Here is a 25,621-nt window from a genome sequence, read left to right as displayed (position 1 = left end):
ATTTTTCTTTAAATTTGAAGAAAAAATAATTAGTTTTACACATTTAACATAATTATATTAATTTCTTTTAAAGTTTTAATTTATACTATAGTTGGGGTAAATTACACTAACTTCTCTTAATTTTTTTTTTAAAAATACAACAAGTCTCATAATTTTGACATAATTACACTCATCTCCTTAAGTTTTTAGGAAAAATTGGCCTAAGGTCCCTCCTCTACTTTTGATATGAGGAGAGGTCCTTTATAATATGTTTTGATGGCTAAGGTCCCTCAAATTTATTTTAGGTTATAAAGTACCTAAATTACCCTTCCTTTATAACATAAATTTGTTTGAATATTATATGGTTGAGTTAACTGATACATTTTGGAAACCGAATTTAAAGGGGAGATTTTGTCGGAGTTTTCGTCGGAGATTTCAGTGGAGATTTCTTCGGAGATTTCAGTGGAGTTGACGAGAAAGATTGCTACGATCGTGTAGATTTTGTTGGAGATTTCGTCGGAGATTTCAGTGGTGTGATAGTGTATTGATCGCGTAGATTTTCAGTGGAGTTGAATCAGGTTTGTTTTCGATGGAGATAGCACATGCATTTTGATATTTGTTTTGAATTTTTGTGTAGAGAGAGGCCAGCTTGATAGAGTTGATTTTTATTTTTGGAATTAATTTTTTATTATTTGTTTTTTAATCAATTTGAAAGAGTGTTGACAGTGTGTTGATCGCCTAGGTTTTTGAGTTGAGTTGGATTAGGTTTGTTTTCGATTTAGATTCCAAATGTATTTTGATTTTTGTTTAGAGAGAGGCCAGCTTGATAGAGTTGATTTTTATTTTTGGAATTAATTTTTCATTCTTTGTTTTTTTGATCAATTTCAGATAGTGTTGACAGTGTAGGTGATTTTGATGTTTAGAGTTCATTTTTGGTGCTCTGTTTTTTATCAACATGATGATGAATTATAGTTGTGTTCTATGTTTTTTCAAACCAGAGAAATTTCATTTTCTGCACTATTGTTTGTGTAGTCCAGAGGAAATTATAAGTGCATATGGACATATTATTAGAAGTTTGTAATGGAGATAGAATATGAGAAAGTCAATGTAAGTTCATAAATTTCTCTATACTTGTATTTGTAGTTCAGAGAAAATTGTAAGTTTGTTACTCACTTTCAGTTTGTAGTTCAGAGAAAAGTATTTCTCTGGACTTGTATTCTATGTGATTTTTTTTCTATAATTGTGTTTAATTGTTAGCAGTAAATTTCTCTGTGATTCATTAAGTTTCTGTGATTTTGTTTTTTATCATCTTGAAGGTGAATATCAGTTTGTAGATGTCTTTGGAGTTTTATTTTAAGTTCAGAGAAAATTATAATTTTTAGAAATTTCTCTGACCAGAGATGTTGTTATTGTGAAGTGTTTGTGTGATTTTTTTTGTTGTTTTTTGTTTCAGTTTTAATGGACAGTGCAGTGTTGTTGCTGTGCAAATATGGGAATGATACTATTGTCATTAATGTTTCATGCGAATTGAATTTTGAGGAATTGGTTGGCATTTTGTGTAAAACATGGGAGAATTTGAAACCTGAGACTATGTGTATTTCATATTCTATTTTGGGCCATCCGAATTGTATGGTTCGAAATAATATTGATTTTCTGAATATGTTGAGGGTTGTTTGTGCACGCGGTGTTGATATAGTTGATGTTTCAGTTAGTAGATGTAGTACTTCTGATGAAGAGGATGAAGTGGGGTCTAATTGGGTAGATGTTGTGGATGGTGAGTGTGATAGGCTGGTGGATGTTGAAAGGAATTCACTCTCTAAGTTTTGTTCTCACCAAGAAAAGGTGTTATTGTCGGCTAGTTGGCGGAATAATATTACGAGTGTTGGACAAAAGTTTGAGGGTGGTGTGGTTGAGTTCCGTACTTTTTTATGCAAGTATGCTATTGAGGTTGGTTTTCAGTTTACGTATGTTAAAAATGACAAGCTGAGGGTTACGGCAGAATGTGCATATAAGGAATCAAGGGGATGTATGTGGCGTGTACATGCTTCTGTTGAAAAAACAAATGGGTTCTTCTACATAAGGACTTTGAACAATGAACATACGTGTGGTGTGGCGGTTCGTACGAGTAAACATTCGAGGATGACTTCCAGCTTGGTTTCTGGGCTGATACTTGAAGAGGTAAGTGCAAAACCTTTAACTCGTCCAGTGGATGTTGTGAAAGGAATGAAAGACAAGTATGGGGTCTCAATTAGTTATAACTGTGGTTGGTTGAGTGTTGAGAAAGCAAAATGTAGTACATATGGGGATTCTTGTTTGTCATTTGATCAATTACGGTGGTATTTTGATGAGGCATTGAAGAACAATCCAGGGAGTCGTTTTGAGTTAGATTTTGAAGATAACAAGCGTTTCAAAAGAGTGTTTGTGGCTTTTCATGCATGCATTGCTGGTTTCAAATATTGTCGGTCATTGCTTTTTCTTGATGGAACATTTTTGAAAGGACGATACAAAGGAGTTATGCTTGCTGCAACGGGGAAAGATGGGAATGAAGGTAATTGTAAATATATCTATTTTTATCTAAGTATGTGAATTTTCTATACATGTAGGAATTGAGTGAATGTGAATTTTCTCTGGTTTTGGCCACTGTGTGGATTTTCTATTGTTGTGGCCACTGTGAGAATTTTCAATGGATTTTTGTCAGTGTATGAATTTTCTCTGGATGTTGTCATTGTGTGAATTGTATCTGTAGGTGGTCACTAAGTGAATTTTCTCTGTATATTATGATTGTGTGAATTTTCTCTTTAGCTGGTCACTAAGTCAATTTTCTCTGGATGTTGCCAATGTGTGAATTTTCTCTGGATGTTGGCAGTGTCAAACTTCTCTTGTTGTTTTATTGTTCTATTTTTCTCTGTTGTTTTGTAGGTGGTCACTAAGTGAATTTTCTCTGTATATTATGATTGTGTGAATTTTCTCTGTAGCTGGTCACTTATTCAATTTTCTCTGGATGTTGCCAATGTGTGAATTTTCTCTGGATGTTTATTGTTCTATTTTTCTCTGCATGTGTGTACCTAATATGCTTGTTCCTATTTGTTTTGTAGGTTTTTTTCCTGTAGCTTTTGCTGTTGTTGATGCTGAGAATAAAGACAATTGGTGTTGGTTTCTTGAACATTTATATGGAGTATTAGGATCAGAAAGGGTGATAAGTTTCATATCAGATCGACATTGTGGAATTGTGGAGGGAATTGCTAGGTTTTTCCCTAACTGCTTTCATGGATTTTGTCTGGAACATCTAAAGAGAAATTTGAGGGATAAGTTGTCATGTGGAAACACAAATTTGGTTAGGGAGACGATTGTGTCCAAGTTTTCAGAATGTGCATATGCTCCAACAAAGGCATCATTTCATTTCAAGTTAAATGAGTTAAAAAGTGAGGGAGGAGACATTGTGAGTGTTTTCTTGAGAAGTTTACCATATGAAAATTGGAGTGATGCATATTTTGCAGGGAAACGTTATGGTGAGATGTATTCAAATGTTGCTGAGTCATTCAATTCATGGATACGAGAAGCTCGGCACTTGCCAATAACAAATTTGGTGGACATGATACGGTTGCAAATCATGAATATGAGGTCTGATAGGAGGCTGCTCTCTAGTAAATGGAATAAAATTTTGTGTCCTCGTATGGATAGTGTGTTGGAGAAGTCTTTTTTGGACGGGAGGACATGGAATGTGAGTTTATCATCTGATAATGTCTTTGAAGTGCATTGTTTTCCTTCGGTTATGGTTGATCTTGGGTTGAGAACTTGTTCATGTCGAAAATGGGAAATAAATGGGTATCCATGTCAACATGCTGTTGCTGCAATTTTTAGGAGTGGAAAGAATTTGAATTCATTTGTTGAACCATTTTTTCATGCTGATATGTATCGTCAAGCATACTCCTTTTCGATTGGCCCAGTTCCAACTGTTGAAAAACCTGTGTGTAGCATTGAAGATGCTATGATTTTACCTCCATTGAGCAAGAGACCTGCTGGGAGGCCGAAGAAGAACAGAATTGCTTCTACTGGAGAGTTTAAAATGGTGATTAAGTGTAGTCGCTGTGAGAGTATTGGTCACCATAATAAGAGGACATGCAAGGAACCTTTGTTAAATAGTTGAGGATTATACATTTTATTGATGGAATAATACATTTGATGATTACTTTGTGTATTTTGTTTTGTGAAATTTATTTTTTGGACAGTGTATATAATAATATCAATCAAATTCATCCAGAGAAATTTTTCAATATGAGTTAAAGTGTGTTTGTTGATATATACTATAGGCAGTGGGTTTGTAGTACCTGTAAAATTCATCCAGAGAAATTTTCCTATGGCAGAGAAAATTCTGTGTGTTGTGTTTTGAAGCTTCATATTCATCCACATAAATTTGACAATGGCAGACTAAAGTACTGTGTGGATTGTGTTTTTTCAATTTGATAATTGTTTTGTACTAACACAGTGCATTAGAGATTGAATGATCATATAGGCACCTTCTTTGGTGAGATAGGAGTTAAATTTATCTGTAAATTTCTGGTAGCTTCATATCAGTCATTTCAAGAAATGTGCACAGCAGACAGAGGATTCAAAAAATTTCTCTGAGTTGAGAATTTCTCTGGACCAGGATAGAATTTCTCTGGACTCACTTGAACTCAGAAATTTGTGTCAAAGCCAGATAAATTTTCATCCAGAGAAATTTTTCACCAACAGAGAAAACTATATGGGCATTGTGGTCTGAAATTTGAAACTCATGCAATGAAATTTTCCAGTGGCAGATAAAATTATTGTGTGCTTTGTGTTTTGTTGAGTTTGATGATTGTTTTGTACCAACACAAAGTTTTACAGATTACATGATCATATAGGCATCCCCTTGGGACGATACAAGTTAAATTTCTCTGTGAATTTCTGGTAGTTTATACCAGAGAAATTTCTGCAGACAATTTTCTCTGGTAGACAATTGTTGAAATTTACATTAGTCGAAATAAAAAAAAAAAATGAAATTTAGATTAGTCAAGAAAGGATATATACATATACGTCAAGGATCATCATTCCTTCAATGTATGAACAAGAAAGGATATATACATATATGTGAGACAATTTTCTCTGTGTGGATATGTACATTGTCTTCCTTTCACTAGTTTCACTATTACATTTGTGGTTCTTCTGGGGGTATTTCAATTGGTTCAGTCCATGACCTGCCAACTTCGGTCACAAATCTCTCTATGAGTTCTGCCCTCATCAACCTTATCTCTTGTGTGGATAATTTGGATTTGATAGGTTCATGCTTGCTATATTGTTTCATTATATAGCAGACGAAGAGGCCACAATCCAGACTGCATACAAATTATAGGTATGGTTAGTTTTAAGAAACATGCAACAGAAATTATCTTATTTATAGATGTATGAAACTTACGAATCGCTTTCTTGTTGTGGAGCATTGTTGACATACTCAAAGTCATAACTTGTGTTTTGTGAGTTAATTAATTTGAAAGAGGGTTGTGATTGAGCGTCTCTTTCAAGACAAGCTTTCAGAAAATTCTCCACGTAATCTTGCTACAAAAAAATAATTTTTATATAAGAGAGAAATTTACGGACAAGTCAATGGGATTCTATGAAAATTATCATCACATAAAGATGATGATGGATCAGAGAAATTTGCACTCGTTACCAATTGTTTTGCATCTTTGACATATTTGTCTTCTGCATCATCCCTCCTTGGCCTCAATGAGTTGTAGAACCTCCATAAATTGTCTTGTTTGTCCAGGACAAGCAAGGTCCAGTGATTTCCATGTGTGGACTTCTCATTACCTCCAGTATTTATTGGGAAATGGAGGAACCTATAGTTCCTCCATGCTGTTTCAATATGCTTGTCAAATAAGGACACTCGAAAACTTTGATTTTCTGTCATGTTGATGAAATTCTGTGCTCAGAGAAAATCAAAAAATGGTTTTGTTAGTGAGACAACTGACTTCAAGAAGTATATTAAGAAGAGAAAGTAGAAAGTAAATTCCAGAGAAAATCAAATAAAATAGTAGTAACATACTAAGCACATGGATGTGAAAAAAAATGAGGTTGGTTGTTGTTTCTCTCTGATTTGGTCAGCCAAAAGGATCTCTCCATAGCCATCAATGACCTGAAAAATATGATTTATAATTGTAATATTGTTTTATAAAGGCTGATGGAACATTGCAGAGAAATGTTGATGAAAGGGAAAGACTTACATTGTTGGCAATTTCTTTTTGCTTTATGAGGTTTCCAATGTCTTCAAAGGTAATGATATTCAACTCACTTGTCCAAATTAAAGCTCTACAAGATGACAAAGAAGGGATTGAATTGTTGTTAATGCAACATAAGTTTGTAATTTGTTGTTTGTTATGTTCTATTTTGTTTGTTGTACTTACTCAAGCCCAGACACATTTGATATGTGCTGCAAGATGTCTTTTATATGATCTTTTATCAATCTTGAAATGGGAAGAGTTTGTGGAAAGACCCAAGATTTTGTGATGTTTATAGGTTGAGGCAAGACGTATGCATCAGCATCAAGCACTTCTTTGTCCTTTGTGCTTTGCTCAACTTGTTTTGCAGCTTGTTTTGAAGCTCTAGTCACTTTCGCAACTTTCGGATATTGGAATTCTGGATCATGCTGCTTTTCCTTCCTTTCTTTTGCCTTTAAATTTTTTATCATTGAGGTTGGATCTTTTTTGACTGTAGGCAGTGAAAATATTAGGAAAAGTGAAATTTCTCTGAAGCAACAGATGATATTTCAATATGTAAATTTATTTAATTCAATATTTTGTAGTTACCATAGAGTTTCTTCTTTTGTTTCGGTTGTTGTTTGTGTGGGATTTGCTCTTGTTGGGTTGTTGGTTGTTGTTCCAGTTGCATTCCAACTATATACAGTGAAAATCAAACAAGCCCCAAAAATGGAATAAGAAAATATAGAGAGAAATGAAATGAGCAGTAGAAATATAACTAATGTGTTGAGAGAGATATAACTTCCAGAGAAAATTACCAATGACAGAGAAAATTATAATAAATAGAAATTTCTCTGAGTTATGATGGCACAAGGACATAACTTTTTGTGGCTCAAGATTTTCACTGACCTTGTGGTTGAAGTTGTGTTGGTGTTCGGTATGGTTGTGTTGCTAGTTGGACAGATAGTTCTTGAACTTGTTCATGCAATTTGGCATTTTCAGTTTCAAGCTCCGAATTTGAACACCTCAACTGTTGAATTGTTTTTGCATCGTCTGCTTTTTCAACCTCCAACATTCTTAGTTTCATTCGGATTGTGCTTTCTTTTTCTTGAAGTTCTGAGTTATGTGATGTCAGGATTCTTATTGAAATATCTTTTTCAGCAAGTAATTCCATCCAATTTCTGTCTTCTTCTTTTTTAGATTGAGACAGTGCCTTCAGTCTTTGACGTAGATCAGCAATTTGGGCATCCTTTGATTCCTCAAATTCTTCAGGCTGATGCATTGTTGAGCCACAAATGCCATCATGTTGTTGGTCCATCTGCTCATTATTTTCTTCTTCATCACTTTCATCCTTGTTCTCTTCTTCTTGTTCATCTTCATCTTCATCTTCTTGTTCACTTTCTTTCTGTTCATTTTCTTCTTCATCACTTTCTTCATCATGTTGTTGGTCCATCTGCTCATTATTTTCTTCTTCATCACTTTCTTCATCATTTTCTTTCTGTTCATTTTGTTCTTTGTCTTCTGGTTCTATTTCTTCACTTTCTTTGGTGGTTTCTTCTTCTGTGCTGCTTGCTTGATGTTCTTGTCCATTGCTGGTTTCTTTGGTGGTTTCTTCTTCTTTTTGTTCATTCCCTCCATCTTCAGATGGATCTTGTAATTTCTCCTTGAATATGACAATTGCCTTTTTTAATTCTTTCTTTGTCTTTTTGCCAAGACAAAACTCCTCAGATGGGTTTTTGACTAGCTGCTTGTTATCAATCTGTAACAGGAGACTCTTTTATTAGAGAAATGTTACAAAATTCACTCAGAGAAAAAATTCAAATAAGGAAAATAAAATTCATCTAAATGATACTAATTGGAAACAAACTTCAGAGAAAATTGTATTGGGGCAGAGAAAATTAGAGGCATGGAGTTAATTGTATGGGGCAGAGAAAATTATGAAACAGTGAAATAAACAGTGTTTATAAGTTAATGTTTTACTATATTTGTGTCAGAGAAATTTGAATTCCAGTGAAAATTCATTAGAAGGGTAGAAATAAACAGTGTTAATCAAAGATGCAAGGCACACAAGTTATGGGCAGAGAAAATTACACACAAGGAGATAAAATTTGATGGGCCAGAGAAAATTATGTGACAAAGAACATAATTCAGATATTAGAGAAAATGAATCAGGGCATATAAGTTAATGTGTTACAATTGTGGTCAGAGAAATTTGGATGGGAGAGAAAATTGATTACAATGGCAGAAATAGACCAGTGGTTAACAAAGAAGAAAACAGAAATTGATATTTCAGAGAAAATTAATCTTAATCAATCAATGCATAAGGAGGGAAACAAAGCAGTAGTCAGAGAAATTTTTGAAATTTCACTGAGATTTCGGTAGCAATAGGAATCTAACTTGTCGAGGTGCAAGAGAGTGGACTGGTGTCTTCTGCAGCTGTTTCGTCAAGGTTTGAAGGTTCCACTTGGCACATCTTGGGAAGTCTGTTGTGTTACTGTCTTCTGAGTTAATGATAGTTGCATGTTCACATAGCCAATACTGTGATGAAAATGAAAGTAAATAAAATTTTGTAAACGCACAAATTTGTAAGTATGATAACTGCAAATTTGAATGGATATTATACTTACCAGCAATGCAATGACACACCCCGTAACTTTTTCTGGAGTTCTATGCAATGCCATGATAGAATCAATCAATGTTGATGTGATTGCTTCCGGCCAATCATACTGTTTCATTGATTCAAGAGGTTCCACATACTTTATAAAAACCCAACCTATTGAATTCCCACTTGTTGCAAAAAATAGGGTGAGACACAAGTACAATGTAACAATGATTGCTACATCTTTGAAGTCAGTTGGTTGCTTGCCTTTCATTGCTTTGACCAAGGCATTTTTAAGAACAGGACCAGTGAGCCTTGTGTCCTTTTGGAATCTTCTCCTGAGGAATGCAGATTTTGGCTTTTTAGAGTATCTTAATGACATGGCTCCTTTACCTCCTTCCAAACCAAAAATCAAGGTCATGTCATTTGTTGTAAAGGTCAGGTTCTTCTTCCCAACTGTGAATGCTTTTGTTTTTTCATTGTAACATTGGATTATGGCAACTACATCATCATCGAATTTCCTAGATTTCTTTGGATCCATCCTTCCAGTGGTTAGAGCTTGAATCAAATACCAGAATGGGGTCTTTTGAAGCTCTAGAAGATGTTTTGAACTGAATTTAAGTGTTTGAAAGAAGGAGACGACAGATGAGAGGTTGGATCGGTATTGAATGCTGTAGTGAGCTCTCTTTCTGTGGAGTTTAACAGGTTTTTTCCCCCTTGAGCTTGAGTCTTTTGAAGTTGGGGTACTCATCTGGATGCTAGTTGCTTCATCAGCTTGGACTTGTGTGTTTTGGGAAGGAGTTTGTGGTGTTTTAGTGCTGGTTTTTGATCTTAGATGATAAGAGGACTGAGAGAGTTGTTCTTGCTTCCTTGGTGTTTCTAGTGTTTTACTGCTGGTTTTTGATCCTTGTGCATAAGAAGACTGAGACAGTTTCTGTTTTTTGCTTGGTGTTTCCGGTGTTTCGCTGCCTTTACGTTTTGCCATTTCTAGACAATGATTAAAGCATAGAGATGTCAACATTAAATCCCAGAGAAAAATGGAAATGTCAGAGAAAATTACAGATAAGGGAGAAAATTGGAGATGCCAGAGAAAATTACAGAAAATTTGACATGTCAGAGAAAATCAACTCAGCATCATAAACATGGGAGAGAAATTTTCAATAATTGTTTAAATTACAGATAGAAGTAAACATACCAGAGAAAATGAATGATAGAAAAAAGTAAAACATGGCAAGTGAAAGAAAATTTGCATTCCACAATTAGCAAAGATAAAATAAACAAAGTAATGTAAACATGGCACTGAGAAGTATACCATATTGAAATCAAGAATTGAACAAAATAAACATACCAGAGAAAAATGCACATTCTGAAAAAAATTACACATTCTTGAGGAAATTTCCATTCCAGAGAAAATTTCAATTCATAATATTAAAATGCAAGAAAAATTTACATACACAAGCAGAGAAAATTAACCATGATAGAGACACTCAATGGAGGAAAGTGGTGCGATGTGGTCAGAGAAAATTATAAATACCAGAGAAACTTAGACAGGGGCAAGAGTGTAATTGACATTGCAGAGAAGGATACATATTCCAGAGAAATTTACAAAGCAGAGAAATTCAGAGACAAAATGACAAAACATATTCAAGAATAAGATTAAAATTCAGAGAAATAACTTTTTCTCAAAGTACATATGGCAGAGAAAATTCCAAGAAGAAACATTCATTCCAGTCCACAATATTAAAATTCTAGAGAAAATTTAAAATGACAAAGACACAAGGGAGGAAAGTGGTGCGATGTGGTCAGAGAAAATTGTAAATACCAGAGAAACTTAAGACAGAGGCAAGAGTGTAATTGACATTGCAGAGAAGGATACATATTCCAGAGAAATTTACAAAGCAGAGAAATTCAGATACAAAATGACAGAAACATATTCAAGAATAAGATCAAAATTCAGAGAAATAACTTTTTCTCATAGTACATATGGCAGAGAAAATTCCAAGAAGAAACATTCATTCCAGAGAAAATTATAAATACCAGAGAAACTTAAGACAGAGGCAAGAGTGTAATTGACATTGCAGAGAAGGATACATATTCCAGAGAAATTTAGAAAGCAGAGAAATTCAGATACAAAATGACAGTAACATATTCAAGAATAAGATCAAAATTCAGAGAAATAACTTTTTCTCAAAGTACATATGGCAGAGAAAATTCCAAGAAGAAACATTCATTCCAGTCCACAATATTAAAATTCCAGAGAAAATTTAAAATGACAAAGACACAAGGGAGGAAAGTGATGTGATGTGGTCAGAGAAAATTATAAATACCAGAGAAACTTAAGACAGAGGCAAGAAAGCAATAGACATTCTAGATTAAGATAGACATTGCAATTAAAAATACATATTACAGAGAAATTTACGGAGCAGGAAAATTTATAGACAGAATTACAGAAACATGTTCAAGAATAAGATAAAAACACAAAAAATTGTTGTGAAAATAAACTTGCCAGAGAAAATTGAAAGAAGAAAATTACATTAATCAAAAATCAGAGAAATTCAAATGCCAGAGAAATTTACAGATAAAGTCAAACAAACATGTTGAAGAATAAGTTCAAAATACACAGAAATAAATTTTTTCAAATGCAGGTAGCTTTTTATTACGAAATTGAAACCCTAATTTATGAAAGGTTATTATAAAATGCTATTAACTGTGTTTCCAGAGAAAATCTAGTTGTATTGTAGAAAAACTGACCAGAGTTAGGATGAAACTTGAATGATGAGCTGATATGGTCCGCGATGAAGATGCGACGTGACGAAGATGGACTGAGATGATGATGAGCCGTGAAAACGAAGCTTTAACGTAGGTCAGAGAAATTTGTGAGGAAGGAATGGGAATGATTTTTGGAGAGGATAACGAAGCTGTAATGTCGATGGTGCAGATGATGTTGAAACCCTAATTCTGCTGGTCTCCTGTTCGTGAAGATGCTGGATGTTTGGAATGTAACTGAGACGTCGGAATGAGTTTGGTTCTGTGTTGATTTTGGCGAGGGTATTTTGGTCCACAAAATAATTAAAAACGCGCGCCAAGTTGTTTCAGGGACGTGAGGCATCACTATCTTTTTGTGTGTCCTTTAGCCTCTAAATTGTTATTATTAGGGATCTTAAAAAAAAATCCCCAAGTTTTTAATTCACATAACACTTTAATTAAATTTTCATCAATAATTTATTAGTTATATGAATAAAAAATAATTTTCTCATCTTTTTTACATACAAATATATATTTTACGTAATTTATTTTTACGTTTCACGTCGTTTGTCTTAGTTTCGGTTCATTTAACCATAATAAAAAGAAAGTCAATGTAATTATATCAAAAATTGTGAGGCTTATTCTATTTTCTTTAAATCTTAAGAGAGGTCAGTATAATTTGCCCACATAGTTAAGTCACTTTTCATCAATACTTCTTTAGATGTATAAATAAAAAAAAATTTAAATTATCATATATTTTTAATTAAAATGTATATTTATCTTTATTTATTTCAGTATATATTCATAATTTGCATTAGTTTAAATCATTTTAGTCATACTAAAAGCAAGATTGACGTAACTATATAAAAAAGCATAAAAATCGTTGTATTTTTTACAAATCTTAAGGGTAATAAATGTAATTTATACTAAAATTTGAACTATGCACTTGGAATTTTGACACAATTAAATTCGACGCCTTCATTATCTAATTAAATTATGCACGTTCCATTTTAGATCAATATCTTACTGATCTAATAAGTTTCAAGTTTTTTATTTCTTTTGAAAAATGAATAAATTGTGATTATTGGTATAATTTAACTCTATAATCATAATTTTTATTATTTTTAAGTTTTATAATTTGTATTTTTTCTTTGTGTGTGTAGATTTGATTTTTGATTGTGAGTTTTGATTTGTAAAAATTGTGAACTCTGATATAACAACTAATTGAGTTTTTAGTAAAAAATTTGATGGGGGTAAAAATGATTTTGCAAAACTTATAGTTAAATTTGACACAAAATTTCACTTTATCAATTTTTTTTTTTTTCCCCAAATGAATTTAGTTTATCATTGAAGAAGAGTTTTTGTGATATCTAATTATTTTTTGACTTCGACAAACTTTACATTTGCCTTTTGAATTATAAATTTTAATACTTAACCCATTAAATTATTAAAATTATTTTATTATGCCCTAAATTGTTATATTTTTGTGACAATTAGGCCAATTTCTCATTTTACCTTTAAAAAAATGTATGATTTATTTTTAAAAATACACTTCTCATCTATTTTTTAGAGATAAAAATGATAAAATAAACGAGTTACAGATCAATCTATTTTTTTAGTTTATGAACGATATATTATAGTGTTTGGGAAGTTAGTTTTTAGGTTTTATTTTTTTATTTTTTTTTCACTAAAAGACAAATTAGTTACAAAACCAAAATAAATAAATTCAAACAAATATCACATCAAATTTCATAATCATTTCACTTTTTCTCTTACGAACATTATATCAATCACAAAAAAACTCAATTATTTTTTCAAATACAATTTTTTTTCCCAATAATATCCTACACCTAAAAAAACATATAAAAAAAACTCATTTCCCAAACACACACAAAATGTTCTATAAAATAATTTAGGGGTGGACATCAAACCACCCAACCTGTCTAATCCGCTCAATTCAACCGAACTCACATTACAATCTCAGAAACAATCTGTAAACACTCCTAATTTAGATTATTAACATAAAATCTTTAATAACACTTACAAACTCAAATAACACCATCTAATCTAAATCAGTATGGGAGGTACGCCCAACCCTAATTATAAAAGGTTAAAAACTTATAAAATCACAAGTTGTCAGTTAAAACCTACCCAGTATTATGATTCACCCACTTCACATAAAAACTTCCCAAATAAAAAAACAGAAATCCTTGGTGGCTCAATGGCTTGAATTTATGTTCCCCCGTTAATTGTTCGGATGACCGGTCAAATGATTATTCGGATAACTGAAACATTTGTTCATCATTGTTATCCCCTTGTTGATTACAATGATCAATTTTTTTATCGATTGGTTGGTTGGTTGGTTAGACGACCAATAAAATAAGATTCAAATTATTCAAAACAAGTAACCAGAATATTAAAAAATAAAAAGAATCAGAGTATTAAATTATTTGAAACAAGTAACCAGAATAAAATTTGAAATATTTAGCATTGCTTATAAAAATAAAAAAATACATAACAATTTGCTAAATCATAATTAAAAAAACCAGAATATTCAACTAAGCTATCATCAATCAAGACATTATAAAAAAGGCCATAAAGCTCCCAGAATTCTTTTTTTTTCTCTCTCTCTCTCTCTCTCTCTCTCCCCCCAATTCCACAAATTGGATGATGTTGAAACTATGGAAATGGTATCAGAATTGCTTGGCAGTGCATCCCGTTAAGACCCAGATCATCAGCTCAGGAATTATTTGGGGATGCGGCGATATTGCTGCTCAAACCGTCACTCATTATTCTACTGCCAAGAAAACACTTCAAATTTCCGTAAGTACCCATCAATAAATTCCCACAAAACTCACTTCTTTACATCTATATATGTCCATATATATATATGTTTCTTGACCTAATTCTGTGTTTGAGCATAATGGGTATCGCTAATTTTCTCTCTTTCTTTTGTTTTCTTTCACTTTTTCCTTTATTCATTTGTGCTGGTGAAGGGGTTATTTTGATGTCCATTTATCGTTTGGTCTAATGGGTTTCTCTAATCTTCTCTTTATTGGGTCTTGCGATTGTTTTCTCTCTTTATTGGATGATTCATTTGTGCCCTACCTAAAATTGGATGTAGTTGATGTGAGCAATCCCCTCTGTTTAGACATGGGTTTGTCCTCATGACATCTCTGTCTATCTCTATCACACACATATTTTTTTTACATTGTTGCTTGATTTATATAATCATTGAAAGCTATACCTCACTGCTTTTGATCATTTGGCATAGGTAAGCATGGTGATGAATGACTGGAAGGCCCAATCCTTGGAGGGAGATTAGGTTATGGGGATTGTATTTGGATTAGCCATAACCTTCTTCTTAACTAAAAATCCCTAGTATCATGTTAATTTTGGTAACCCCCAACCCCTCTCTTTTGTTGGGTGGGCGGAGGGCAGAGGGGGATGTGTTTGGCAGCTCCTGCCTTTTAAAAGAAAAAAGAAAAATTAAACATATTTTATCTTATCTATGCTTTATATACTTGTTTTTCAAAAAATTCACATAAGCAGCTAAGTAGAAATTTGTTTTCTTTCCCAAGTGAAATAGTCCCATTGCATGAAGTGATGGATTGGTTCTTATCATATACATAAAACAATCTGCAGCTATAATTAATGCTGCTCGTGCTCGATGATGGCTTGCATTGCTTTGCTTGTTGCCGTTTTGACTAATTCTGTGATTTTACTTGTTCTTTACATTCTAGACGTTGTATCCTCAGTCCACTTGTTGCGTTTGGTATTCTCAAACCTTTTTGACCACTTATTATAGAATGCCAAACTGATGAGTCAACACTGCTGGGTGTTGTGGTGTGAGACTTAACATCTTACATTGCCCTTTATATATATTTTAAATAATGAATTTGACTGAAAGATTTCAAACCATTGACATCTCCAACTTTCTGTTGGGTTCTAAGGATCTCTTTGTATACAGATTACAGAGTTTTCAGGTTATCCAATAGATTTACCTTGTAACCCTTTGCTCCTGGTATGTTTAGAAGATGAGTCACTGATATCCAATCTGTTACTTTTTGACAACTTTCATAGGGTGTACTGGTTTCCATGCTTACATTACATACAATCCTATTAGGGATTTTTAATTGTACTACTATTTCCTAAAACATGGATGCAGCCAATAAGATGCTAAAGAAGTATTTCTTTTTATTGTTTTCTTCTTTGTGATTATTATTTTTGAGTGATCTGGTGCTGAAACAACTGTCAAGGTGCTCATATTGGCTCAGTTGGACTTAAAGCTTTGGCAGTATAAGAAAACTGATTCATGGTGTTTGACAGGAATTCTTTTTAATGTTTTGGGAATTGTAGAAAGACCTTTATGCTTCTGCACAATCTAGATCAGCAGACTTGGGATTACGGATGAATGTTTGAGTTGGGATTGGTCTTTCAAATTCTTGAATTTCTTTTATGTAGCAGTATTCCTGTTTCTATGTTAATATATTTTCTCAATATTTTTTTGTTTGTTCTTGTTATGTCAGTTATATATAATTACAAAAAAAATTGGCATTCATTTATTAAAAATAAAATAAAATATGACATTCATGGACTTTTTATTTTTTTATCATATGATGAAAAATGTTTTCTTTGTTCGTATTACCAGGCTGGACGGTTACCCACTTGACTGTTGATCAGTTCCTTTGATTTATAGAATGATTATCTATCATTAATATGACAGGATAAAGATGAAGAATTAAAACTCAATTGGAGACGAGTAGCTACCACAAGCTTATTTGGGTTTGGATTTGTTGGACCAGTTGGCCACTTCTGGTTAGTGTTTCTTCTTCATTTTTAATTTTTACAATTGATTTGCCTGTGGACTTTAAGTTTGGGAAGCTTTTCGTTGTGGGTTAGTATGGGCTTCCCTAGAGTCACTAGGAAAAGCGTTTTAAAATAGTAGATTTTCTAGATAAGTAATTCCCTTTTGAAATACTTATCCTTTCCTCTCCTCTAATCTCATCCTCTCAATATGCACCTTGTACAAGGTTTCTAAGAACTCCATCATCTCCCAACCTCCCAAACATACAAAGATCTTTGGAGAACCACATCCCAAACCACCACTTCCCTTATGCATCACTATACCAAACACCAGAGGGAATGCCCTGTTTACAGGGCATATCATCACACTAAACATTGAACCCCAACTAAACCCTATTCCCATTTCTCACCACAAAATGAATGTTTTTCACAAATTCATCCCAACCCTTTCTTATTCCTTTCTGGACCACCACTCCATATGAAGAAGTTACCTCCATGGTGGTCCAATCTCTGCAAGGCTTCCCATATTTAACTGCCACTATTCTTCTCCATAGTCTCTCGCTTTCCAGAGCATACCTTTGTGACCACTTCCCTAATAAAACTGCACTTGGCATTGCCTTTATGTCTTGAATTTGTTCGTTTGCCTCTTAACAATGACAAAAAGTACAATGATAATAACAATAGTAAGAATACTAATGAACTTCTAGGGAAAACGATGGCCTTGTAGAGAAATTGCTTGAATTTTCTTTTCTTTTATCTCTCTCTCTCTTAGCTCTCAAATCCAGTATTTTCTTTCCATCATTTTGTCATAGTGATGATAAGATAGCTACTCAAATGGTAACATGAAAGATAACATGGAAGAATTTCTTTTTTGCTGTGTTTGTTTGGGGCTGAAGTTGTTTTGTTTTGATTTTTTGTTGTTTGCTTTTTGTTTTTGTTTTATGTTCTCTGTATTGGTTGGGGGTGGGGGAGAGAATAGTCAACATGGAAGGAACTCTTGTTTTGTTTTTGTTTGCAGTTAAAGGTCCTTTAGCTTTTCTATTTTTTTTTTTTTTTTAATACTCATTTTCCTTCTTTATGGTTTTTGGGCCCAACTACGGATGTTGGAAGATGGTGATTTGGTTATGACAACTGCACCTGTGATAGAATTACTGAGGAGAAAGTTATAGAATTATTGAGGAGCTTGTGTACAATTTATAAAAACATCAAACAAATTAAAGAGTACTTTTTATCTCTGTGTCCCCTCCCTCTGTTTTGGATAATTTAAATAATTGAAAGTAAGTACTACGGTATTGGTACTAATTGTTATTTGTCTGGCATTGGAATCTTTAACTTGCTAAATGAAGTTCTTTGAAAAGTTATTTTGATCCTTGTAAGGTGGAAATGGCAGAAAAACCTGGAAATCTTGTGTAAGATATACTGCAGTTGATTATTGATGGATAGGGAAAAGGTTTTGATGCCCACGTTTTGTGCCTGAAAATTCTTCACGTGTCATCCATATAAGCATCAAAGAAACTTCAGAGGTCCTCATGGATCTCTTGGTCACCTAGTTTCATCAAGTCTCCACCATATATGATTATTATAAACCACTTTCACAAATTTAGCAATATGGTCCATCGCACTAGCCAATCTTCCAGAACTTCACTAACTTGAAGCCATTATATGTGTTACTGAAAGAAAGCTAACGGTTTGAACAGTTTTTGTTTTTTGATGATTATAGACGCCTCCATATCTTCACGTGAACCTGTGCATTTAAATATTATTCAACGGACTGGTTTAAATTCCATAATACCTAAACAAGTTGCCATTTTGTGTTTCTGTAGCTTAAAATGAAATCCAAACATATTGAATACAGTGAAATCCTCATCGTTACCATATTTATTCTGGATTTTTCAGTAATTTGTATGTTACTTGCGTGATAATTAGCCTGTTGATTATTGCAAGTGATGTTTGACCACAAAATACATGGCGCCTTGGATTTCGTAGTTTGTTAACCAAAAACTTTGAACAGTCAGAAATAGGTAATTCTTAGTTTTCTATTGTTTTGGTTGTATCTGCACAACTGGTCATGTTACAGTTTGTGTGTGGAACATACCATGTCAAGTGTTGAAACTTGAGGGCAACCCTAATTGGCCCTCTACATGGGGAGGTGGTATTTTGTGTAACTGGTACACTGAGGTGGTGTGTGGGGTATACATCACCTTAGTGTACTGGTTACACAAAAAAATTTCTTCTACAAAGGAATGTCTTTATATCTGTGACTTTGGCAGAACTCCATTTTAAAATGTCATTACCAGGGTGGTAAAATTTATTTAGATCAAATTTTCTCCTACAGAACCATGTTTTTCTCCCTTGTAGGTATGAAGCTCTGGATAGGCTTATGAAGTCCCGACTTCAATTACAGCCGAAATCACTCCGATTCGTCGCTAGTAAAGTGATCATTGATGGGATCATTTTCGGGCCCTTGGATTTGCTCGTGTTTTTCACTTACATGGGTTTTTCTGCTGGAAAGAGCGCCACTCAAGTGAAGGAAGATGTGAAGAGGGACTTTGTCCCAGCCCTCATTTTGGAGGGTGCCATATGGCCGATTCTTCAGGTTGCAAATTTCCGATTCATCCCTGTGAGGTACCAACTCCTCTACGTAAACTTCTTCTGCTTGTTAGATAGCTGTTTCCTATCATGGGTTGAGCAACAACAAGATGCTGCTTGGAAACAATGGTTCAAATCTTTACCAACGACTATAAAGGAGCAAGAAGGCCAAGGCGGGTAAATCTTTCTCGCCCAAACATTGTTTTTTTTTTTTTTTTGGTCCCAAGGACTTGGTGACCGCGTTGGAAAATAGGTGTCGGAGAAAACTAAGAAAATGTTAAGTAAAATTTTGAAAAATGGCAACTTTTGAAATTGTTAGCAAGGTTATTTTTCTGGTTTTAACTTCAAATTTGAGGCGGCTAGCATTCAAGTGTTCTGAAACCATTTTGGAATAAAGATCTTCAGACTTTATGTGCTCCTTGGTGTTGAGATTTTGCTTTGCTTCTGTATCAAATCAATTGAATAATGTTTCAGACTTCCTTTTTATTTTTCCTTCGCTATTCTCTCTCTTTTTCCTTTTTTTTTTTAAGTAGAAGTCTCATGCACTAAATTTTTATTCCTTTTTTTTTTTTTTTTAATAAAAAATTTCAAACACAACGGTCTGTATTAATTGCTGCATATCCTTTTGAGACTGTAACAGAAGATAATGGTTTGACATTGGGGCATACAAAGCCATCAGTCAGATTGCATATGGGCAAAAAGAACCACAAGTGAAATTCAGAGTCATACACAACATTAGATGAAAATTAGTGTGTAACTGACCTAAGAGGTGAGAAAAAGGCAGCCTTGTTTGCTTGTTTGGTAACGTTTTTGTTTCCAAAAATTTTGATAATTAAAACCGAAACACGAATATTCATCTTGTTGGTGAATAATAGTAATCCTTCTTTATTTTTTTTTGTTTTTTCGTGTGTGAATCTTCAGTTTGCATTTTCTGTATTTGTTAAAGAGTTTGGTTTGCCACGTTTTTGATAAAAACCGACAACTAGCGATCAAAAAGCACACTGCATTTTCCTTTTAAATCTAAAGACACAAACTTCTGTACCAAAGCTTATGCATTAAACCAAACTAAAACCAGGCAATAAGCATTTATTGAACTTTCAGCTCAGATAAGACAAACTAACCAGATCTTATTATTACTGTTTCAAACACAGTCTATTTCAATGTACATCAGATTGTTTATTTCTCATCCAAACTTGGTGAACTGCAATTGGTTATCCTTCCAGCACAATCCAATCTCATCATTTATGTGAAGATTTCTTCGCACAACAAACAAAGACTTCCATTTGCAATTCATCCGAAAAGACTTGTTTGTATCAACATCGTAGACACTAATGCCCAAATTTTTATTTGAATTAAGGGTTTGCTGGAGACCTGGACTCATTTTGAGAATTACCTGCAACATCAGAAAATACCAGCTATTTCCTCAAGTCCCATTCGCCGGAGGTGGTGGTGGAGAAGGAGGAGGAGGAGGCAAGATCAGGTTTGCATCCTTTTATACAATCGTTGAAAAGCACAGGTTGTTTCAAGAGAGCACACCCTGCAGCTGTGAACTTTGTACTGCAACCACCATGATCAGCCTGAACAAAAATTACAGATAGCAATGTCAACACCGCCAATATTATCATTAATTTCACACTATTTGTGGCCATCTTTCTCACTCTCTCTAGAAAATAAAAATAAAAAATTATTGTTTTGAAAGCTGAAACATGTTGTCAAAAATTTATATGGCTTGAACATGCATGGGTAATCTCTTGGTTGTAGAATGGAAGGCCCATTTAATGCAGAAACATTTGTGTATTAAAAATTATTTACAATCTCATGTCATTTATTGAATCTTACCATTCGTGTTTACAATCTCATGTTCAAACAAAATATAATAAAGAAAATAGTGTCATCAATTCAATATGAGAAATTACATCTGTGTTTCCATGTATTATGCAACAAATTAGGCGTAAGTGTAAAATTTATTATATTTAAAAAATAGTAGAACAGCCGAATGAGAAATCACACAAGTATCAGTGAAATATTAGCCCTAATTGAGTATTTGTCATGACCATAGTTATAGAACGAGAATAGACATTAATTGGCCTGGGATCGAACATAATCCAAGAGAAATTACAAAAAAAACTCTAAGATTACACACTTGTCACAAATTAAATCTTACATTGTTAATTTTTTTAAAACTTTATAACAATCAAAATCCTCCCTCCATTTCCGTTAACTTGTCTATTTATTTGTACCTCTAGTTTTCGAGCCAAAATTTAAGAAAACAAGATTAAGCCTATTAATTTGCAACCTAAACAAGTGGCAAGCTATGTTAATAAAGGATTAACGTTCTTTTATTTATTTATTTATTTATTATTATTATTATTATTATTATTTTTGTAAATATGTTGGCAGCCCCATCCAAATTCTTACATAATTTAAATTTTTTTCCCCGCATGTTTTCAACTTCATCTAAAAACAGGAGAATATTTTTGAAGAAATATAATTTCATCTAAAATAATCATGAAGTACAAATTTGAGAAACTCTTGAAAAGGGGGTTATTTCATTATCATATTGAATCTTTGATATTTGGTTTAATCAAACACCTTCAATAGAATGCTAAATAACATTTTGCCTGGGTAATAGTATATATATAACTAAAACCATCAATATTTACCTTGCACCAAACATGTTATGGAAAGAACTTGGCAACTGGGAAGCAAATGTCCTCTCTTATGTCCTACTAAAACCAATAGATAGAAGCAAACAATTAAGACCCGAAAGATGAAGCAAGAAAATTTGAACTTGACAAAACCCTCTTCCTCCAGCACCCCCAGTAACCTGATTAAGAGCAAAATGTAAGCTTTCATCCATTCATATTATAGAGCCAGAAAGCTCAGCCGCACATTGACCCCCAAGAACTTCCATGACTGTCTTCATAAATTTGAGCATGGCAGGTGGTTGACAAACTTAGACAATGTTTGGACATAGCTTCATAAACATCCCATTGGATTAAATTCCATTGAGTCCAAATCTGTGCTTAAATAGAAGAAAGAACATATAAGAACATAAAGACTTTCTAGCTTGATTCAAGAAACTACAAAAATCCAGCTAGCTTCATATCATTCATTACCACATCCAACTTCACAGATAAGCCTGCTCTTCGATAGCCAGCAACCAACAAATCATAATTAGATCTCGTGAGCTTGAAAGAGCTTCTTATACATTCCAAAAACAATTCTAGTCTATCATAAGCTGCCTGCCTGAAGTACGAACAGATTACCTTGTCCACATCCTCTGGGCATTTAAAGGATATCCCTTGTCTCAACATCCTCCCAACAGAGTATTCAACATCGTCCAATCTATCCAACATAGCATACATCCTTATAATCCCAAGGTGCACTGGTGATAAAGTTTTTAGACCTTGACTGGATTTCATCAATGTAGTTAGCATCTCCTCCATCTCTTCCACTTTCCCAAGATCATAATACAACCCCACAAGCTTCTCAGCCATGATCCCATTAATCTTCCACCCACCATCCAGAATAAATTTCAAAAAATCTTTAATTTTGATGAGATTTCTCTGCTCACAAATCCCCCCAAGTACCATTTCCAATATGGGTACATTAGGTGTGATTCCTGATAACACCATTTCTTCATAAAAACTTTCAACAGCATCGTATTTTTTCAATTTGGCAAAACCGGAAATGAGAGATTTGTATGTCTGAAGATCAGCAGAAAACCCAGCAGTATTTCTGGCCGAGTACCAAGCTTGCATAGCCTTATCATTTCCCAAGTTTGCAAATGCCGAAATGAAAGCATTATAAGTCTCAGAATTGGGTTTGTAGCCATCTGAGTTCTCCATTACTTCATATAAGCTTAGTGCTGTTATCACATTAGCTGAAGACAAGCAAGTCAATATAAGTGCATTGAAAATGCCAGAGGTGGGTTCAATTCCATTGGCCTCCATTGAAGTAAACACTTGCATTGCAAGCGGAACATTTTTAATCTTTCCACACATAGATATGAGCTCAGAGTAACAACCAGGATTTCTTTCTTTATCTTTTAGTATTTTCTCTAATCTCCATTCCAACACCTGTCTAAATTAAGCAAACAGTTGTGTATTTGTTAACTTGGTTATATGAAATGTTGTATGACAGAGTTCTGCACACGAAGTTTCAGTTATTTACTCATTCATTATGTGAAAAAGATAACTTCACTTTCACATAAAAGTTCAAGGGAAAAAAACAAGATTGCTTATGAAATTCAAAAGTTGGGCATGCATGGGCTGTAAATACCACGAAAATTGATATTTTAAGCACATAAATTGCAATACTAACAACACTTGGCATTCATAATTAATAAGAAAAAAAAAAAGAAAAAAACATTTCTAGAAACTAAATGTCGAATTCAATGTTTAATAAATTTGAACAAATTTTTTGACGATGTGTGGTTGCTCTCTCAAGCACACACGGATCCCCTATCCCATTTCTTCCGTCCCTCAATCCCAGCCCCTTTGTACCACATGATACATAACAAATTCTCTTACATGGATCATGTGGTAGAGAGAGTGTTTGAGACGGGGATAGAGGACAATCCAAATGGAGGATTTGATCTCCTCTCAAGCTGAACAAGAACTGGAGCAGAAGAATGATTTATTATATGTAAGAAAATGATTTATTAAATGAACACTGTTGGCTAAACTAACTAAATTACAAAGATATGAATCATTATTATCCACTTCATTTTTTCCCCATCAAAATGAATTCAAAGAGCCAATTTACCTTATTACTTTTCTAACAAATCACCTATAGAGTAATACTATTATACCATTAGTTAGTATACCCATTTCAACATACCTAATAACATCAAATTTAATTAAAATTTTCTTTTTTCTTTTTGGCTGATACTCTGCTTCCACAACTTCACCAACTAATGCTATGTTTGAAAGACCAAAAATATATATTTTTAACAAATTCCTATCATTTTCTTCTCCTCCTTATTTTTTGGGTACATTGGAAATCTACCAACTAAATATTTTTTTCATCTCCTCTTTATTCTCCTCTTCATTACCCAACTAAATATAAGGGGAAAAATAGTTTACTGCACTTCATTTTCTTATCTTTCAACTTCTCTTTTCCATTCCCAATACAAATCCAAACAAAAAAATGTTTTTATTTTATTTTATTTTATTTTTTATTTTTTTAAAATTTATCTACAAATTCCTATCATTTTCTTCTCCTATTTAAAACCCAACCAAATATAGCGAAAAAGAAAATTTCAATTTGCCTTCATTTTCTTATCTTTTCCCTTTTACTTTCCTTCCTCAAACAAATCCAAACAAAAATGTTATTTTCTTTTTGAGAAATTCCTATCATTTCCATCTACTCTTTATAACCCAACTAAATGTAATGGGAAAAAAAATATATTTTACTTTACGCAACTTCATTTTCTTATCTTTTCTCTTTTCCTTTTCCTTTACCCAGACAAATCAAAAATATCCCAACACAGCCTACAGACACAGAGACAATGGGTCGAAATCAAATTGTACAAATGGATTGAGATTCAAATTATATGTGTGTGTGTGTGTGTGAGAGAGAGAGAGAGAGAGAGAGAGAGAGAGAGAGAGTAGCAATTACCAGCCGAGCTTTGTGAGGAGAGGAAGAGAAGAGAGAGTCGAGAAGGGCATCCCATGAAAAGTCGAAGCTTTTGAGTGTCAAATCGTTGTCCTCCTCGGCATCGAGTGTAGCTTTGATGCGTGAGTTTGGTGCTTCAATCAATCTCGTGACCAGAGACGAGCTCGACGAATTGCTGTGGAATCGAATCAGACCACAACAGTTCTTCCATGGAATTGGCAGAAACGATTGGGGTCGACGACTCAACCACAGTCCCTTTCTCGCCACCACTGATACAAAAACCCTAGTTCTACAAACCAACGCCATTTTCTTTCTCTGTTTCTTTCTTTGTTCCAACTTCTGTTTTCTTTTCAATTCAACAAGAATTTGTGATATAGGGAGTGTTTGGTTGCAGCGATTTGGCTATACGGACCACAGTTTTCCAGTTTCCAATATATATATATATATATATATTTTTTTTTTCCTCTCTCTCTCTTGATCGGCATATAAAACTTTTAGGGTGTGTTTGTTTAGATGGACTGGATAAAAAAAAGATTGTAATCATCGAACTATTAGTCCTGTGATATATTATCTTCGGACTATTTGATTTGACTGGATTTGTATCCTATATTTGTTTAGTCGTAGAATTAGATGTCTGGATTTGACTATTTTTAGTGAATCCAATGTTTGTTTCGGATATTATGGAGAGGGATAAATGCTTAAATAACTATTTTATCCTTTTCAATTATTTACTAAGTAATAGTAATATTAAACATAACTTTAATATTTTAATTATTTTTAGCTAGATTAAATAAAAATTTATTTTATTTTATTTTATTTTTTGAAAAATTAAATAAATTTATTTTAAAAAAAATTAAATATCAATAAAAATATATGTTACTTTTTAATTAAAATTTTAAATAAATTTATTTTAAATAATAATAATTAAATAATGAAATAAAATAAAAAATCTATTAAAATTTAAATAATGAAATTAAATAAAATATAAACAAAATTTTAAAATAAAATATCAATAAAAAATTATTTTAAAAAATTAAATAAATAAAACAAAAATAAAAATTAA

General features: G+C 33.2%; 4 protein-coding genes across 8 annotated transcripts; 2 read left to right on the top strand and 2 right to left on the bottom strand.

Annotated features, from left to right (window-relative positions):
- Nucleotides 1–385: 385 nt before the first annotated feature.
- Nucleotides 386–4,238, top strand: LOC145806036 (uncharacterized). Its single transcript, XM_082901678.1, has 2 exons — nucleotides 386–2,527; nucleotides 3,075–4,238. Exons 1-2 carry the CDS (start codon nucleotides 1,438–1,440, stop codon nucleotides 4,124–4,126), a joined length of 2,142 nt encoding a protein of 713 aa, XP_082757804.1. The 5' UTR covers nucleotides 386–1,437; the 3' UTR covers nucleotides 4,127–4,238.
- A 753-nt stretch (nucleotides 4,239–4,991) lies between these two features.
- LOC145805239 (uncharacterized) lies at nucleotides 4,992–11,943 on the bottom strand. Its single transcript, XM_082900327.1, has 11 exons — nucleotides 11,548–11,943; nucleotides 8,825–9,783; nucleotides 8,595–8,735; nucleotides 7,107–7,971; nucleotides 6,807–6,893; nucleotides 6,405–6,708; nucleotides 6,225–6,309; nucleotides 6,047–6,136; nucleotides 5,672–5,923; nucleotides 5,417–5,556; nucleotides 4,992–5,336 (listed from the first exon to the last, which is right to left on the bottom strand). Exons 2-11 carry the CDS (start codon nucleotides 9,779–9,781, stop codon nucleotides 5,150–5,152), a joined length of 3,108 nt encoding a protein of 1,035 aa, XP_082756453.1. The 5' UTR covers nucleotides 9,782–9,783; nucleotides 11,548–11,943; the 3' UTR covers nucleotides 4,992–5,149.
- A 2,155-nt stretch (nucleotides 11,944–14,098) lies between these two features.
- Nucleotides 14,099–20,787, top strand: LOC114258279 (Peroxisomal membrane 22 kDa (Mpv17/PMP22) family protein). 2 transcript variants are annotated; one of them, XR_014348463.1, is made up of 5 exons: nucleotides 14,099–14,364; nucleotides 16,268–16,359; nucleotides 18,706–19,113; nucleotides 19,577–19,705; nucleotides 20,294–20,787. XR_014348463.1 is itself a non-coding variant. In XM_028198197.2 (4 exons), the coding sequence occupies exons 1-4, from the start codon at nucleotides 14,209–14,211 to the stop codon at nucleotides 20,532–20,534; spliced, it is 897 nt and encodes a 298-aa protein (XP_028053998.1). In that variant the 5' UTR covers nucleotides 14,099–14,208; the 3' UTR covers nucleotides 20,535–20,787. The 2 variants fall into 2 exon arrangements, 1 of the variants encoding a protein (XP_028053998.1); XM_028198197.2 differs by lacking the exon at nucleotides 19,577–19,705.
- On the bottom strand, nucleotides 20,044–25,014 carry LOC114258269 (uncharacterized). 4 transcript variants are annotated; one of them, XR_014348461.1, is made up of 5 exons: nucleotides 24,562–25,014; nucleotides 22,056–23,018; nucleotides 21,764–21,956; nucleotides 21,600–21,665; nucleotides 20,044–20,513 (listed from the first exon to the last, which is right to left on the bottom strand). XR_014348461.1 is itself a non-coding variant. In XM_082901677.1 (2 exons), the coding sequence occupies exons 1-2, from the start codon at nucleotides 24,862–24,864 to the stop codon at nucleotides 22,020–22,022; spliced, it is 1,302 nt and encodes a 433-aa protein (XP_082757803.1). In that variant the 5' UTR covers nucleotides 24,865–25,014; the 3' UTR covers nucleotides 21,768–22,019. The 4 variants fall into 4 exon arrangements, 1 of the variants encoding a protein (XP_082757803.1); XR_014348462.1 differs by having other exon boundaries at nucleotides 21,600–21,662; XR_014348460.1 differs by having other exon boundaries at nucleotides 21,600–21,956.
- Between the last annotated feature and the right edge of the window lie 607 nt (nucleotides 25,015–25,621).

Source organism: Camellia sinensis, chromosome 13 (assembly GCF_055761805.1).
Source record: "Camellia sinensis isolate YWXY chromosome 13, ASM5576180v1, whole genome shotgun sequence".
In the NCBI taxonomy this organism is placed as follows: Eukaryota; Viridiplantae; Streptophyta; class Magnoliopsida; order Ericales; family Theaceae; genus Camellia; species Camellia sinensis.
This window is presented reverse-complemented; position numbering and strand designations above follow the sequence as displayed.

Coding starts and splice junctions, on each gene's coding strand:
- LOC145806036 (XM_082901678.1), top strand. CDS start 1,438: ATGGACAGTGCAGTGTTGTTGCTGTGCAAATATGGGAATGATACTATT. Junction 2,528..3,074: donor GGGGAAAGATGGGAATGAAG/GTAATTGTAAAT, acceptor TTTGTTTTGTAG/GTTTTTTTCCTGTAGCTTTT.
- LOC145805239 (XM_082900327.1), bottom strand. CDS start 9,781: ATGGCAAAACGTAAAGGCAGCGAAACACCGGAAACACCAAGCAAAAAA. Junction 7,972..8,594: donor ACTCTCTTGCACCTCGACAA/GTTAGATTCCTA, acceptor CTCTAATAAAAG/AGTCTCCTGTTACAGATTGA. Junction 6,894..7,106: donor AACACAACTTCAACCACAAG/GTCAGTGAAAAT, acceptor CACTGTATATAG/TTGGAATGCAACTGGAACAA.
- LOC114258279 (XM_028198197.2), top strand. CDS start 14,209: ATGATGTTGAAACTATGGAAATGGTATCAGAATTGCTTGGCAGTGCAT. Junction 16,360..18,705: donor GGACCAGTTGGCCACTTCTG/GTTAGTGTTTCT, acceptor TCTCCCTTGTAG/GTATGAAGCTCTGGATAGGC. Junction 19,114..20,293: donor GAGCAAGAAGGCCAAGGCGG/GTAAATCTTTCT, acceptor ATTTGAATTAAG/GGTTTGCTGGAGACCTGGAC.
- LOC114258269 (XM_082901677.1), bottom strand. CDS start 24,864: ATGGCGTTGGTTTGTAGAACTAGGGTTTTTGTATCAGTGGTGGCGAGA. Junction 23,019..24,561: donor CTCCTCACAAAGCTCGGCTG/GTAATTGCTACT, acceptor TAATTTAGACAG/GTGTTGGAATGGAGATTAGA.